Genomic DNA, 17,255 nt, shown 5'->3' with positions numbered 1-17,255 from the left:
ATCCAACCATTTTCAGTCAGGTCATCTGGACACTTTCTTTTTTTTTCGTGCTGAAACGTTTCACCTTCCATCCAGAAGGCTTCATCAGTCAAGGAAACACACAACACAAAATTGATTCTTCCCCCAACCGCTTACTCCAAAGTGGAACAAACCAGTTATGTTGGTGCTAAGGTGGTCTCTTTGGCATGCCCCCTCCTCTGGTGCTGGCCCACTTCCTTGTCGACAGTCATGTCAAAATGGTTCAAACCCAACAAAGTCCATGCTCAATAATCCAGGTATACAATCCAACAATTTTCAGTCAGATCATCTGGACAGTTTCTTTTTTGGTACTGAAACGTTTCGCCTTCCTACCAGAAGGCTTCATCAGTCAAGGAAACACAACACAAAACTGATTCTTCCCCCAACAGCTTCCTCCAAAGTGGAACAAACCAGTTATGTTGGTGCTAAGATGGTCTCTTTTACCATCTTAGCAACAACATAACTGGTCTACAGATCTTGAGCAAATTTTGTGAAAATTTTAGTGAACATATCCATCTTCTACTACTTATCTGTGGTTGAGTTGGGGAGGCCAATGGTCCAGGAGAGAAACCCAGTCCTCCCTCTGCCTGGTAACACTCTCCAGTTGAACTGTGAGGCATTTCCAGGCCAGCAGAGTGACATAACCTCTCTAGTGATTTCTGGGTCTTCCCAAGGGTCTTCTTCCAGTCTTCTTCCAATTCAACATGCATCCCTAGATGCATGGTCCAGGGTCCATCGTTACCAAATGTCTGAACCTCCTCAACTTGCTACCCTTGATGTGGAGGAGCAGTGGTTCTACTCCGAGTCTCTCCAGGAGAACTGTACTTCTTATCCCGTCTTGAAGGGAGAAACTAGCTACCCTGGTGAGATTACTCATTTAGACCTCCTGGATCTAAGATCTGTTTTTTTTTTCATTTGTTCTTTTTGTTCATGACCAGAGGTGAGGGTAGGAATGTAGACAAAGAGGTCAATAGAGAACTTCTCCTTGCAGCTTAGCGTACTCTTCACCACAACGGACTGGCACAGAGTCCACAATACTGCAGAAGCTGCACCGTACCGTCTGTTGATCTCGCTCTCCATTCTTCCCTCACTCATAACAAAGCCTGAGATTTGGAGGTGCTGATCCTCATCTCAGCTGCAAACTGCTCCAGTGAGAGCTGAAGATCATGACACAATGATGCCAACAGGACCATATCATCCGTAAATGGCAGAGAAGGAATCCTGAGTCCACCGAACCAGACTCCCTCTGCCCCCTGGCTGCACTGAAAAATACTGTCTATAAAGTTGTGAAGAAAACCGGTGACAATGGGTAGCCCTGGTTGAGTCCAACTCCCACTCTGAACAGGTCCAACTTACTGCCGGCAATGAAAACCAAACTCTTGCACGGCTTGTAAAGGGACTGAATGGTCTGTAGCAGCAGACCCCCAATCCCATCCTCCACAGTGTACCTCGAAGAACACGGTCGACCCCCTTCTCCAAGTCCACAAAGCACATATAGACTGGTTCAGCACACTCCCATGACCCCTCGAGGACCCTAGTGAGAGTAAATAGCTGAATAGTCATTGCGTTTATTCACATGAATAATGTGGCTTTATTAAACCAGATCTTATGTGTCCTCATTTTTTACATTGACACTAATTATGAAGCTGCTCAGACGTACAGTCTAAACCGTGTACAGCACTTTTAATAATTCATTAAACTTGGGAATCATCACCTTTTTCTTTGACGCTTCAAAAGCAGCTGAGTTGGAGGTGACACCTGATTGCCGAGAGCTGAACAATGCAAACAAAAGGAACAGAAAGTCTCCATTTGGGCCGCTGAAATGATTGGATGAACCGGACTTCTTCACGCTGACGGACTCAGAGTGCAGCAGCTGAGGCTCGTTGCTGAAGTCCTCCAACACGCCAACCTTCAACACAAAGTCACCATAGAAACTGATATCTATGGCAGCAAAAATGGTACAAACAGCTAAAACAGATAATGAAGAAACAAAATTGAGTTCTAACTGGATGCTTCTATAATCAGTCAAACCAGAGACCTTGATGTCAAAGGTCTTGAAGTTGTTAGGAACCCTGTGGTAGAGTAACGTGCTTTCTGGTCTCCTGATGGTGCAGCTTCCTCCCATGAACATGTTGTCCAGCACCTCTCCCCTCTGCTCCTCCGCCAGACCATCGAAACTATAAACATGGATCCAGATTATTATGACAGCTAGCAGACATGATGCTTTGGGTTCAGATGTGTTTATTTATGTAAAGTTAGAAGTGACGGCATTTACGGACTCTTAAGGACAAAACTGTCTGTATGCTGAGTCAGCTGTTTTTATTTTACCATTCGGTTTTTACCATTTAATTACAGATACTTCTGTATTCTTAGCTGTTCTCATATATCACAACATTCAGCTGATTCAGGAGGTGGGAGTTGCCATTTTTAACTTTTATACTTTAATATTTAGCTTTATTTACACCATTTCCCCCTTTAATTCCTGCAAAAACTTTGTTTCATTTTTGACATAACTTTAAAAGTAAAAGGCTGACTACTTATAGCCATATACCATGTATGTCATTACCTTACCATCATAATTCAATTAATCCCAATGTTACTCACTACCGGTGAAATAATCTGTTACACAACCTTTGTAGTATATGTTAGTTATGTGCAATAAGTGCATTGCACATTTAAGCTTATATTACTACCTGTGAAACACTTTTTCATACAAATTCATCCTACTTACACCGCTACATTCTACCATGTTGTTGTTTACTATTTTTCTTTTGGACCTTGTAAGTATTATATTTCTTTTTCACTTTTGGTACTTTATTTTGTACCCTTATTGCATGTTTTAGTATTTCTTGTTTGTTCCTTATTTTTAGCGAGTCAAATCGGTTCTCCTTATCCTGAACATTTCATTGCATTGTTGACCTTGTGGTAACCTGAATATGACAAATAAACATCAAAACATAACATTTTACTATGTTAGCTTTTGGCTAACCTTTTGAAGCTTATAGCTAGTGTTTAGCAACTTATAACAGATGTTTTGATATTTGTGATTTTTAGTTGCTGTTTTTCTACTTTTTATTATTTTCAGCTACCATTTTACTACCTTTGAAGTTAAGCTAACCTTTTGATATTTTACCTTTCAGCTAATTTTTGTTATACTGTACAGTACATTTGGTGAATAACTAAAGTGTTACTGTCAAGTTGCTACTTTCAACTTTTAAAAAATTTATGAATACTTTGTTAGCCTTTTCATATAGCTTTCTTTAATAACTTTCAGCTAACCATTTGCTACTTTTAGCATGCCTTTTGATATCCTGATGCATACTCAATAATCCAGGAGCAAAATCTAAAAAGTTAAATCTGGTCCTCTGGACATTCAAAAAACAAAACAAAGCAAAACAACAACAAAAAATGTAGAAACGTTTCGTCTTTCATCCGAAAGACTTCCTCAGTCTGAGGAGCTGTATTCAGCTCAGTCTCTTAAATAGCACCTTCTCAGAGTGGATCAACCAGTTTGTTGCTGACAACCAAAACCAGCTGCTCACATGCTCAAGAAGGACCATCAGCCTAACGATGGATCATTAGCACACTGATGGCGGTTTACTATTCACAGGGGGCTGAGTGATACTAGCAATAAAAGCATTGTAAGAGGGGGACAGTTGAACATGGAATGATGGACGATTTCTTTTCACAAAGATGGCCTCCTTTACTCCTCTCTCAGACCATCGTTCCTCTCTATCCAGGATGTGAACATCTTCATCCCTGAACGAGTGACCGCTGGCCTGGAGATGAGTGTAGACCGCAGAGTCCTGGCCTGATGATGTTGCTCTTCTGTGCTGGACCATCCTTTTGGCAAGTGGCTGTTTAGTTTCCCTGATGTAAGACTGATCACAGCCCTCCTGACACTGAACAGCATACACAATATTAATAATAATAATAATAATCATTTTATTTGAAAAGCGCCTTCCATGACAGCCAAGGACACTTTACAGTAAGAACAAAGATCAACAGGAATAAATTACATAAAGAATATAAAATGCATAAAGAATATAAAATACATAAAGCAAAGTTAAGGATAAGCAAGTCTAAAGATATTATAATATTACTCTGTTTGTGCCGAGGGACTGGATCTCCTATTGTTGCGAACCTGTACATGGAGGAGGTAGGAAAGAGAGCCTTGACGTCCTTTTCAGGGACACCACCAAGTCATTGGTTCAGGTGTGTTGACGACAGCTGGGTTAAAATTAAATCTCAGGAAGTCCAACACTTTACTGACCACATCAACTCTGTGGATAAATACATCAAGTTCACACAAGAATATGTAAAAAATGGCAGGTTGGCTTCCTTGGACTGTGAGGTCTCAGTCTCTGATAGAGGACATTTGCAAACTGAGGTGTACTGCAAACCCACCCACACAGACCAGTATTTGCAGTTTGACTCCCATCACCCTTTGGAGCACAAGTTAGGAGTCATCAGGACTCTGTATCACAGAGCAGACAGCGTCCCCACTAGCTCGGGAGCCAGGCAGAAGGAGAAATCCCACACAAGACAGGCTCTAGAGCAATGTGGATATCCTAACTGGGCCTTCCTGAAAGCAGAGAAGAAACCCAAACAGGACTCCAGTCAGCCATCAGGTGAAAAGGAGGAACCCAGACCCAGACCAGTGGTCATTCCATATGTTGAGGGAGTATCAGAGAAACTGAGACATTTATTTTCTAAATACAACGTCCAAGTGGCTTTTAAACCCCAAAATACATTACGGCAAAGACTGGTTCATCTCAAAGATCCAGTCCCCCGGTACAAACAAAGTAATATTGTGTATGTTGTTCAGTTTCAGGAGGGCTGTGATCAGTCTTACATCGGGGAAACTAAACAGCCACTGGCCAAAAGGATGGCCCAGCACAGAAGAACAACACAATCAGGTCAGGACTCTGCGGTCTACACTCATCTCCAGGCCAGCGGTCACTCTTTCAGGGATGAAGATTTTCACATCCTGGATGGAAAGGAACGATTGTTTGAGAGAGTAGTAAAGGAGGCCATCTTTGTGAAAAGAAATCATCCATCATTAAACAGGGGTGGAGGCCTCCGTGTTCAACTGTCCCCCTCTTACAATGCTGTTATTGCTAGTATCACTCAGCCCCCTGTGAATAGTAAACAGCCATCAGTGTGCTAATGATCCATTGTTAGGCTGATGGTCCTTCTTGATCATGTGAGCAGATGATTTTAGTTGTCAGCAACAAACTGGTTGATCCACTCTGAGAAGGTGCTATTTAAGAGACTGAGCTGAATACAGCACCTCAGACTGAGGAAGTTTTTCGAATGAAAGACAAAATGTTTCTACATTTTTTGTTGTTGTTTTGCTTTGTTTTGTTTTTTGAATGTCCAAAGGACCAGATTTAACTTTTTTAGATTGCCTTTTGATACTTTATCTTTTAGCTACTGTTCCTCCTCGTTAAGATTTACTATCTCGGTTTTAGCTTCTTAAGTAAAGCAAAGCCCTTCTGTGCTCACAGGACTTCTCCAGGGAACCTGAACTTTACCCGTTTCCCACCAGGTTGGCCCCGGGGGCCACTCTCTTGTCGGCAGGACAGACGGTCCTGAAGGCCCCGCAGTCCTTCTCGTCAGAGTTATCGCTGCAGTCGTTCTGCTTGTTGCACGTCAGCGTTGAGTTGATGCAGCGCCCTGAAACATGGGGAACTCTCCTAAAATCAAACTAGGAATGACAGAAAGGTTTTGTTCTGTGCTGTACGAGAAGAACTGCTCACCGTTCTCACACCTGAAGTCATCCCTGCAGTCGATGGGGGGCAACTGGCACTGCTTGGATGGGTAGCAGGGCCTCTCATCTGTTAGCTCCTCACTGCAGGCAGAACCACCAAACTGAGATGGGGTCACAACAGACCGGGTCCGAAACTATGGCAAAAACCAGAGACCTTGAGTTAACTCAGGGCTGTTCAAAGTGTGGCCCACAGGCCATTGACACCCTCACGGTGACTTTGTGCAGTCAACAATTGTTGTGTAAGATACGATGTTGAGGGTAGGGTTGGGCATTGAGTCTCAAGAATTGACTGGAACTGGGACTAACATTCTGATTATCCCAGAATCGTTCAATTTTTTTATTTTCGATTCCTATTTTTGATGCCCAGTACGCCGACCGGAAAAAGAAGCCGCCTACTGAACATCAACAAAGAAGAATCCACAGGAAGTGTGTGCGCATCCATGGACACTGAGCGGCCGCGATCGAAAGTGTGGCTTAACTTTAATAAAATAAACGACCAGTCGGTTCAGTGCAGCACTTTCAAAAATTGTATTTCATGCAAAGGAGGGTGCACGACCAACACTTCTGGGATCATCATGTAGAAGCAACAGAGTGCCCTGTCTTTGACGCGCTGCGCCAGCTTACCTCCGCTACCTTTTCCTCTTCCTCCGACTCCGACCCTCAGCCTATCAACCCACTGCAGTCAGAATCAGGTAAGTAAAACTATAAACTACGTCTTTTACCAACATTAAGGCAGTTAACAAGTTATACGCAACAAAGCGGTAGGTCAACTCAAATGTAAATACCATTCCAACGTTAGCTCATCTATATTTTAATAGACAAATGAGCTGAAATTGCTAATAATGTTAGCCACAGTTGAGCAGAATCTGCGATGTGCTCCTCCATTCACCAAAGCCTCCAAGGGAAAGACGTTGAAACTAATTGAATGAAGAGTGCCACAGAACTGTTATAGCATATATTGTGAAAAAGTTGCATCACTTTTCAGATGTGGAATCACCAACATTTAATTTTGTTAGACAATGATAGAGCTAAGCTAATTAATAGTCCACCCTAAGCTAACGTTACAGTAAGAGTGACAGTACAAGTTTGTTTATGTTTGAAAGAACATGGTGAAACCATCAATACCAAGTACGCACCACCTAATTGGTGTGTAAGTAGAGTGTAAGTGTATGATAGCTGAAATTATATAGGTTCTCAAACTTAATGATCATGCCTTTAATGATCCCTTTTTTAGTGATAATACTGATGACCTGTTGTTTGTTTAGGAACCGCCTCCCTGCAATCTGTCCAGAAATTCTCCACTGGAGGAGCTTTTTGCTGAGGAAGAGGCACAAAACATAATGTCACAGCTCCATGTCCATCAAGAAACAGCTGCAGAGGTACCAGGAACTTTCAGCAGCCATTATGTCTGAGCACCCTGCTGCTGGTTGTGGAACCACCACAAGTCTTATCCTTTGCTGACATATCTCACTTTCTCTACACCCACCAAGCATGTTCTCCACTGCAGGAGACTTGTCCAGAATGCTCACACATACTGCCCAAGAAGTAGATATGATCATTTTCCTCAACAAGATCCATTTCTCATCCGTTCCTCAGTTTCTTACCCTTAAACATGCCATTGAGTATTTGAGTCAAAAACCTCAATGCCATCTCTCCAAGATATTTCCAAACCTCCGCTGGTATGTCATCAGGTCCTACTACCTTCCCCTTCTTCATTCTTTTCAGAGCTTTCCGGACTTCACCCTCACTAATCTTTCCCACTTCCTGGTCTACAGTTTCTATGGCCTCTACTCTTCTTTCTCTTTCATTCTCTTCATTTGTTAACTCCTCAAAGTTCTCCTTCCATCTTTTCATCACACTCTCCTCACTTGTTAGAACATTACCATTCCTATCTTTAACAAGCCTAACATGCTGCACATCCTTTCCAGCCTGATCCCTCTGTCTTGCCAATCGGTACAAGTCCTTTTCGCCCTGTTTAGTGTCCAGTCTCCCATACAACTCATCGTACACCCTCTGCTTTGCCTTAGCTACTTCCCTCTTTGCTCTACGTCCCATCTCCTTATATTCCTGTCTCCTCTCTTCAGTCCTCTCACCGTCATATTTCTTCTTGGCTAGTCTCTTTCTTTGAATGGCATCCTTCACTTCACTATTCCACCACCAGGTTTCCTTATCATCCAATCTCTGTCCAGATGACACACCAAGTACCTTCCTACCTGTCCCTCTAATTACTGTTGCTGTAGTAACCTAGTCATTTGGAAGCTCTTTCTTACTACCCAGAGCCTTTAACAGCTCTTCTCTGACTTTCTCACAACATTCTTCCTTCTTCAGCTTCCACTATTTGGTCTTCTTCTCTGATTTTACTCTTTCTCTTCTTCACAACAACAGTCATTCTACACACAACCATTAGATGCTGTCTGGCCATTCTCTCCCATGCCACAACCTTACAGTCTCCAACCTCCCTCAGATTTCATCTTCTACACAGAATGTAGTCGACCTGCGTACTCCTTATTTCACTCTTATAGGTCACTTTATATTCCTCCCTCTTTTGGAAATAGGTATTGACTATAGCCATTTCCATTCTCTTGGCAAAATCCACCACCATCTGGCCTTCCTGGTTTCTTTCCTTGTCACCAAACCTACCCATCACTTCCTCATCCCCTCTGTTTCCTTCACCAACATGCCCATTCAGGTCTGCTCAGATCACCACACTCTCCTCCCTGGGAATACACTCTATCACTTCATCCAGATCTTTCCAAAATGTATCTTTCTCCTCCTCATCACATCCAACCTGTGGTGCATAACCACTGACGATGTTTAGCATCAGACCTTCTACTTCTACCTTCAGAAACATCACCCTATCTGACACTCTTTTCACCTCTACTACATTCTTTGCCAACTCCTTCTTCAGGACCACCCCTACTCCATTTCTCTTTCTATCCACACCATGGTAAAACAGTTTGAACCCCTGCTCCAATGCTGTGAGCCTTGCTGCCCTTCCACTTGGTCTCTTGGACACATAAAACATCTACCTTCCTTCTCTGCATCATGTCAGCCAGCTCTCTACCTTTGCCTGTCATTGTCCCCACATTTAGAGTTGCAACCCATAGTCCTACATTCTTCACTTTCCTCTTCTCCCTCTGTCTCCTGACACATTTCCCTCCTCGTGGTCTTCAAATGATGTTTGCAACCTCCTCTGAATTTTATGTGACCAACTAGTACTTTTGACTTGATAGTTTTGTCCCAGCTGTCCAAAGGTTTGGAAACTAAATGGGATGTTTCCAAAGATCCCCATCATGTGAATGTGTGTATTGTGCAGAGAGTGAGCTCCTCACCTGCTTCTTGGCGCAGGGCGAACAGTCGGACCACGAGCTGAACTCTGACAGCAGGCAGTTAATGGGACACGCCTGCTCATTACAAGCTCTGGTGTCATGATGGTCGCACAGCTGGAGACAGCTGTTCTGCCAGTAATACTCCTCGTATCGAACACTCCTGTCAGAAAAAAGGACACATCTCTGATGGAGACAAGAACTTTCTGGCATCAGCAGGTGAAATATTTAATTTGGAGTTCAGCAGCAAATTGTCTCACCTGCTTCTGCTCTGAGTCCCGTAGTTGCAGGTTCTGGTGCAGGCGGACCAGGAGCTCCAGGGGTACCGATCACAGAAACAGGCCAGGCTGGCTGAGATGCAGCAGAGGAGCAGCAGCAGCTTGAAGCTGCTGGAAAGAGCCATCAGGAGCTGTTTCCACTTCCTCTGGAAAGAATCATCATCATTTCAGGTCATGATCAACTGATACATCTGATACGATTCAACAAACAATTTAACTTTGAAAGGTCCAAACACAAACCCCAAACAGCTGGAACATTGTGGGAAATGTAAATTGAGAAACTGGACCAGTTTTAGGGGGAAAAAAAAAGAAGAAGAAAATTTGAATCTGCAGCAACACATCTCTTTAAATTTGTTCCAGGTCCATGTTTCCTCTTAAACATCTCCTCTTCTTTAACAACAGACTGTAAACATCCAGGACCTGAGGAGACCAGATGTTGGAGGTTCTGGAGGACCTGAGGAGACCAGTTGTTGGAGGTTCTGGAGGACCTGAGGAGACCAGTTGTTGGAGGTTCTGGAGGAACTGAGAAGACCAGTTGTTGGAGGTTCTGGAGAAAATGAGGAGACCAGTTGTTTGAGGTTCTGAAGAATCTGAGGAACCAGTTGTTGGAGGTTCTGGAGGACCTGAGGAGACCAGTTGTTAGAGGTTTTGGAGGTGGTGTGTCAGATTCTGGTCTGGTGGAGGATTCTAGCTGTTTCACAGTCCTGGATGGGAGCAGATGTTGTTCTAAAACCTGTAGATGTGTTTTGGCATTGATGGAGTCTTCCCAGGTGTGTAAGTTGCCCATGCCAGAGGCACTAATGATTCCCTATATAGTGGTAAGCACAGTTAACCAAAAAGTTAGCTTAGCTAACCTATATTTATTAATATTTATTAACGTTTTTAAATCAGGGAAATACCATTGAGGTCACATATCTCTTTTGCAAGGGAGCCCTGGACCTGAAGGCAGCCTAACATGCATGTTTTGGGACTGTGGGAGGAAACGAGTACCCAGAAAAACCCCACACAAACAAGAGGAGAGCTATTTAATGGCCATGGTGTGCCACAAGGCTCAGTTTTAGGACACACTCTTTTGACCATTTATATGAAAAATGTAGATCAAAACATTCCTGGTGCCTCCTTGCATCTCTTTGCTGATGCTACAGTAGTTTATTGTTGAGCTAACACAGTTGCTAAAGTTTTCCAGCTACCACAGTCTGCATTTGACATCATCCAGTCAGTTTTGTTACATCTCAAATTGGTGCTAAATGCTGATAAAACCAAGGGGATGTTGTTTTCAAACAGAAAGTTGGTGCCAGCAGCTCTTCCTCCTATCTCATCCATGCATGATGTTCCTATTGAGTTTGTGGATTCTTACAAATACCTGGGAATTTTAATTGATGCACATCTCCACGCTGAACTGCTAACCGCTAAGACAACTGTCACTCTGTTTGCGTCACACATCTTCATCTCCTTCCAGTTGAATCTGTGTCAACCAATCACGTCTTGTCACGTGTACACATAGTCAGCCAATAGGATGCCAAATAGACTCTTCAAGACACGACCACAACAGACAGGAACAACCTTGTGATTTTTTTAGCAGACTTAGTTAGCAAAACCAAATTTAGCAGAACCTAATTCTGCTAACAGTTTACAAAGTTAGTGTACCGGAGTGTACTCGCCACCGGATGAAGAGCATCTCAGCGTGACCTCAGCAGAAGTAAGGAGTACCTTCAGGAGGATTAATCCGCACAAAGCAACTGGCCCAGACAACATCCCCGGAAAAGTGTTGAAGGAATGTGCTGATCAGCTCTGTGAGGTGCTGGCAGACATCTTTAACACCTCACTTACACTGGAGACAGTTCCCACCTGCCTGAAGACTGCCACCATCATCCCAGTCCCAAAAAGCTCTACAGTGACTGGTCTGAATGACTATCGGCCAGTGGCCCTCACCCCGATAGTCGCTAAATGCTTCGAAAAACTGGTCATGACTCACATCAAAACAACCATAAACATCAACGAGGACCCTCATCAGTATGCATACCGTGAGAACCGATCAACAGAGGATGCAATCTCCTCTGTGGTCCACACTGCACTCAACCACCTGGAGCAGAAAAACTCTTACGTCCGTATGCTCTTTGTGGACTTCACATCTGCCTTCAACACCATGATCCCCCAAACCCTGATGGACAAACTATCCACACTAGGACTAAGCCCCTCCATCTGCAACTGGGTACTAGACTTTTTAACAAACAGACCACAGTTAGTGAGGATCCACAACCTCCCCTCCTCCACCATAACCCTCAGCACTGGCTCTCCTCAGGGATGTGTGTTGAGCCCCCTTCTGTTTACTCTGGTCACATATGATTGTGCAGCTACCCATCCAGGCTGTCACATTGTAAAGTTTGCAGATGATACAGCGGTGGTGGGATGCATCACAAACAATGATGAGTCCAGCTACAGGCAAGAGGTGGAACACCTGGAGAGCTGGTGCAGAGAGAATAACCTTCACATCAATGTGAAGAAGACAAAGGAGATGATTGTGGACTTCAGAAGGAACAAAAACACCTACACCCCCCTGAACATAAGAGGATCTGCGGTGGAAGTGGTCTCCAGCTACAAGTACTTGGGTGTACACATGAATGACAACCTCAGCTGGAGCAACAACACCACCAGCCTGATCAAGAAAGCTCATCAGAGACTCTACTTCCTCAGACGGCTGAGGCGAGCTGGTCTGGGAAGCTCAGTCCTCACCTCCTTCTACAGGTGTGCAGTGGAGAGCATCCTGTGCTCGAGCATCAATGTGTGGCATGGAGGCTGCACAGCTGCAGAAAGAAAAGCTTTGCAGAGAGTGGTGAAGGCTGCACAGAAATCTGTTGGAATCAGTCTCCCCACCATCACAGACATCTACACCTCCAGATGCAGGAAGAGGGCCACCTGCATCATGAAGGACCCCACCCACCCAGCACACACACTTTTTGCCCCACTCCCCTCAGGAAGGAGGTTAAGGAGCATTAAGTGTAGAACCACTAGACTGAGGAACAGCTTCTACCCTGAGGCTGTTAGACTCATGAATCTCTAACTAGAATAATCACTGTGAAAAACCATATCATGTTGCTGCTGATCTGTTTCATGTTGCTGCTGATCTGTTTCAATGTTGATGTGTCCATGCGTGCACATCTGCTCACAGACTCATGTTCATGTTTGTGCTGATGTTCAATGTTTTATGTTATGAGTGCTTAGTGTATATTTAGTTGATGTTTTGCTTAGTTCATATCTTAGATGTTATTACTGTTTTTCTTATACATTTTATTGTTGGATGTAACTGGGACCCTGCGTACATAATTTCGCTCCACCACATGTACCACATGAGGTGCGAATGACAATAAAGAAACTCTCTGACTCTCTCTCTCTCTCTCTCTCTCTGTATATGCTAACCTGCAAAAAAAATTAAAAAAACGTTCCGTTGTTAGCTGTTAGCAGAGTAACGGAAATTGGCCACCACTGCACCCATACCATCAGAGAGGCAGGCTTTTGAACAGTGACCTGGTTTTAATGCAGTGCCCCCTGAGGGCCCGAAGATCACAACCATTCAACCTTCAGCCTCCTCCTTTGAGCTCAGAGATTTATGCAGATTCTTTTAATCTGTTGATCAGATTATGAACTGAAGATGGTGGAGATTAAAGTCAAAAATTTAATTAAATTAAATTCAGGAACTTTATGCTGAAATTTATTCAGGGACTTTATTCTGAAATGTCGCCAATAGTTTTATACGGCCTGTGGAACCTGTACCCATCTTTAGAGATTCAGTCTCTTTTAATAAGCCTTTTAATGAGCCTGGTTCTGCTGGAGGTTTCTTCCTTTTAAAAGGGAGTTTTTTCTTTCCACTGTTGCCACTTTGCTTGCTCAGGATGGGAGACTGCAACTAAGCCAAGATTCATCTTGTCTGCTGGATTCCTTAGATAGAGAACTTTACTAATTGGCTTTTATGTGAATGTTCCTGTAAAGTGCCCTGAGACAACTTTGTTGTGATTTGGCGCTATATAAATAAACTGAACTGAACTGAACTAATAGTTGCCTTGAGGATGCTGATGGAGAAGTACAGAGAGGGTCCAAAAGAACTCCATTGTGTCTTTGTTAATTTAGAAAAAGCATATGACAGGGTGCTGAGGGAGGAGTTGTGGTATTGTATGAGAAAATCTGGAATGGCAGAGAAGTATGTTAGACTGGTACAGGACATGTATGAGTAGGGCTGGGTACCTTTCTGAAAAATCGGTATCGGTACCAGTGTCGGTACCTTCACTTAGGTGTCGGTTCCTGGACGGTTCTTTTTTCGGTACCAATTTTGTAATTACTATTAACTTTAACAAGAATAAAATTACATTACACATTACAGTACAAATTGAGTTTTATTTTTTAACTTTGGTATTTTTCTATTCCAAGCAGTTTTCTTACATAAAAACAAACAAATAATTTCCAGGTAAAAAGACCAGTTACAAACTAGTGACACGTCAGTGTCTAATGTTCACTGCTACACACTGAGGACCTTTTCACTGAACAGTTTTTCCTCAGAAAAATCAACATGTCTGTTTTCTCTGGACACAAACAAGCCCACTCCTGGCTGATGGTGTCTCCAGCAGTAGAACATGTTCCTTCTGAGGCTGTAGATGATGCTTGTTGCACACACAGATACCTCGTTGTCAGTTTGACATATTGTCCCTCACATTCCACCAGCAGGTCACTGGATTCACTGAGGTTAGAGTTGATGCAGACTTCTGCACCTCTGTGTCTCTGCCTGAATCTTCTCTGTGGTTCTCTGGGGTTTAGGACTCTGATCATCTCCCTAATTGACATTAGAACAAAACATCAACAATAACATGGTTGTGTTATTATTACTCAAAAAACATTATCTAGGCTGAGAGATAAAAGTTCAACTGGTCAACAAAATCCTTTAAAGTTTAATTTACCTCCAACATGCAGCTCCACTGTAGAAAAAGCAGCAAACTTTTAACAACAAAGTCTGACTGTCCTGTGGCCCCCACCTCACTTTTCTTTTGTCCTCCTCACATCAGGGTCAGAACCTCCTGTGAGGAGAACATGAACATAAACAGTGAACATTAGTGAACTGTTTAAGCAGCTGACTGGATAAATGAGCAGCTTTACAAGCTAAGATTTATGTTAGTGTCAATCTTTAGTTAGCTTCTGAGTTTAGCTAGCTACGTAGATAAAATACATTTACACACTAATATCTTAAAGTTAGCGTTACAAGGATCATAATTTATTTCACCGCGATGCACGTGTTAAGCTGCAGTTACGCTAACAAACGTAAACTCACCAGCTGAAGCACACAGAGACGTCCTTGGAGTTCTTTGATGAAGAGTCCGGTCGTGGAGATAATGAACCAGGACGTTCAGGCTCTACTCACAGGCTGACTTTAATGCTGAGAGGAGGAGGCTGCTGAACTCCTCTCTCCTCGCAGAAAAACACGGAGCAACTTTCTGCAGCGTGTGTTGTCGAAGCCGTTCGACAACACACGCTGCACACGTGAACCCGTCTGTGGGCGTCACCAGCACCATAGACATAATTATACATAGATTAGGTACGGCAGCTCTATACAGCTCTGGGTGTAATCTGGGTGTAGTCTGTCATATGTCTGGTGTTTTACCTGCCTGTATGCTGAAACCACGTGACACGTTACAGCCAATACCGAAACTTGACACCGAAAGAAGAGTGACGTTTCAATACATACACCGACCGGTGCAGTTCGGTCGGTGCCATAAAAGAACCTCGGTTCGGTACTCAGCCCTATGTATGAGGACAGCAGGACAGTGGTGAGATGTGCTGTAGGAGTGACAGATAGCTTCAAGGTGGAGGTGGGAGAGCATCAAGGATCGGCTCTGAGCCCATTCTTGTTTGCTCTGGTGATGGACCGACTAACAGATGAAGTCAGGCAGGAATCCCCATGGACTATGATGTTTGCAGATGACGTGATCTGTGGTGAGAACAGGGAACAGGTGGAAGAGAACTTGGAGAGGTGGAGGTATGCACTTGAAAGAAGAGGAATGAAAGTCAGCCGTAGTAAGACAGAGTACATGTGTGTGAATGAGGGGGAGGCTGGTGGAAGAGTGAGGCTACAAGGAGCAGAGGTCACAAAGGTGCAGGACTTCAAGTACTTGGGGTCCATTGTCCAGGAAAATGGGTAGTGTGGTAAAGAGGTGAAAAATAGAGTCCAGGCAGGATGGAATGGATGGAGAAAAGTTTCAGGAGTGATTTGTGACAAAAAGGGCGTCATCAAAGGTTAAAGGAAAAGTTAACAAGACAGTGGTGAGACCAGCTACGTTGTATGGTCTGGAGACAGTGGCATTGACAAAAAGACAGGAGACAGAACTGGAAGTAGCAGAAATGAACATGTTGAGGTTCTCATTAGGAGTGACAAGGATGGATAATATTAAGAATGAGATCATCAGAGGTACAGCACAGGTTGAAGAACTGGGAGATAAAGTTAGAGAGGCCAGACTGAGATGGTTTGGACATGTCCAGAGGGGGGACAGTGGGTATATTGATAGAAGGATGTTAGAAATGCAGCTTCAGGAAAAAGACAAAGAGGAGATATATGGATGCAGTTAGAGAGGACATGGAGGTAGCTGGAGTGAGGACAGAAGATGCAGAGGACAGAGTGAGATGGAGGAGGATGACTCACTGTGGTGACCCCTGAAGAGGGAAAAGCCAAAAGAAGAAGTCTCTTTTTACATCAGTCATCTAACAGATCAGCTGATAATAAACCTCATTAATAATCTTCAGCTGTTTCTTATTCACAACGTGTATTTTTACAGCCGTCTATTGCTCCTGGAACAACTTTTTACAGATGTTTTACTGCCATCAAATTCAAATTAACCCCCCCCCCCCCCCCATCCCCAAAATAATCAAATTTCATAGTTTAAGCGTTGAAAATGTTTACTATGTTCCACTGTGAATAGAACCTGGGTTTATGACATTTGCAAATAACTGCATTTGTTTTTAATTACATTTTAGCACAACTTCCCAACTCATTTGGAGATGTGGCTGTAAATAAATTTACTAATAAATAAAAATAAACAAATAAATAAATAAATACTGGTGTGATCTCGAGCTGATAAAAAACCGAGCTGACTCACGTGAGCAGATGTGGTCTTCAGACGTCAAAGTAAACCTGTTGGTCTGTTTCCTTGGAGCAGAAGAGTCGTCTCTGCGCTGCAGGTCTGAATCTGAGCTTTGGGTCAGGTCGCAATATAAATGCTGCAGAAGTTCTGCAGCTGCTGTCGACCAATCAGAACCCATTCACAGAACCGAGTTCGACAAAACATTGGAGCAGAGGAAGTTGTTGTATAACCCAGCTGCTGCTGCTCGTTACGGGAAGAGAGGAGTTCTGGAGTTCCCCAGCTGCTGGGACCCAATCCAGATGTTCTGACGTTAAGCTGGTTCGGGGGTGGGGGGGGGGGGGGGGGGTGGGATTCTTGTCTTTCTTCACTGTCTTTAAGTGTCCAAATGTCCTCACACTCAGGAACTTCTCGCACAACCAGTTTGTCATTTTTGGCCAAGATGCAAAAAGTTCACAAAATAAATATGAGTGAAAATAAAAAGTTCTTTTTAGTTTCAGTTTTTCCACTTTGAGACATTTCAGACCCTCCTTCTGACACTGAAGACCTCCTGACACTGAAGACCTCCTGACACTGAAGACCTTCTGACACTGAAGACCTCCTGACACTGAAAGACCTCCTGACACTGAAGACCTCCTGACACTGAAGACCTCCTGACACTGAAAGACCTCTTGACACCGAAAGACCTCCTGACACTGAAGACCTCCTGATACTGAAGATCTCCTGACACTGTAGACCTCTTGAC

The 17,255-nt window shown here is 43.5% G+C and overlaps 1 protein-coding gene across 1 annotated transcript in view; it reads right to left on the bottom strand.

The window, feature by feature from the left end:
• c6 (complement component 6) overlaps positions 1–17,255 on the bottom strand; it is a 54,844-nt gene that overhangs the window by 27,829 nt on the left and 9,760 nt on the right. The window contains 5 exon segments of the mRNA XM_037691938.1: positions 1,733–1,927; positions 2,057–2,195; positions 5,556–5,697; positions 5,781–5,925; positions 9,329–9,503. Coding sequence (XP_037547866.1) covers positions 1,733–1,927; positions 2,057–2,195; positions 5,556–5,697; positions 5,781–5,925; positions 9,329–9,503 — 796 coding nt within the window.

The sequence above is a fragment of the Nematolebias whitei genome, chromosome 18 (genome assembly GCF_014905685.2).
Source record: "Nematolebias whitei isolate Nwh7 chromosome 18, NemWhi1, whole genome shotgun sequence".
NCBI lineage: Eukaryota > Metazoa > Chordata > Actinopteri > Cyprinodontiformes > Rivulidae > Nematolebias > Nematolebias whitei.
Note: the sequence above shows the minus strand (reverse complement) of the source record. Positions and strands in the feature narration are given on the sequence as shown.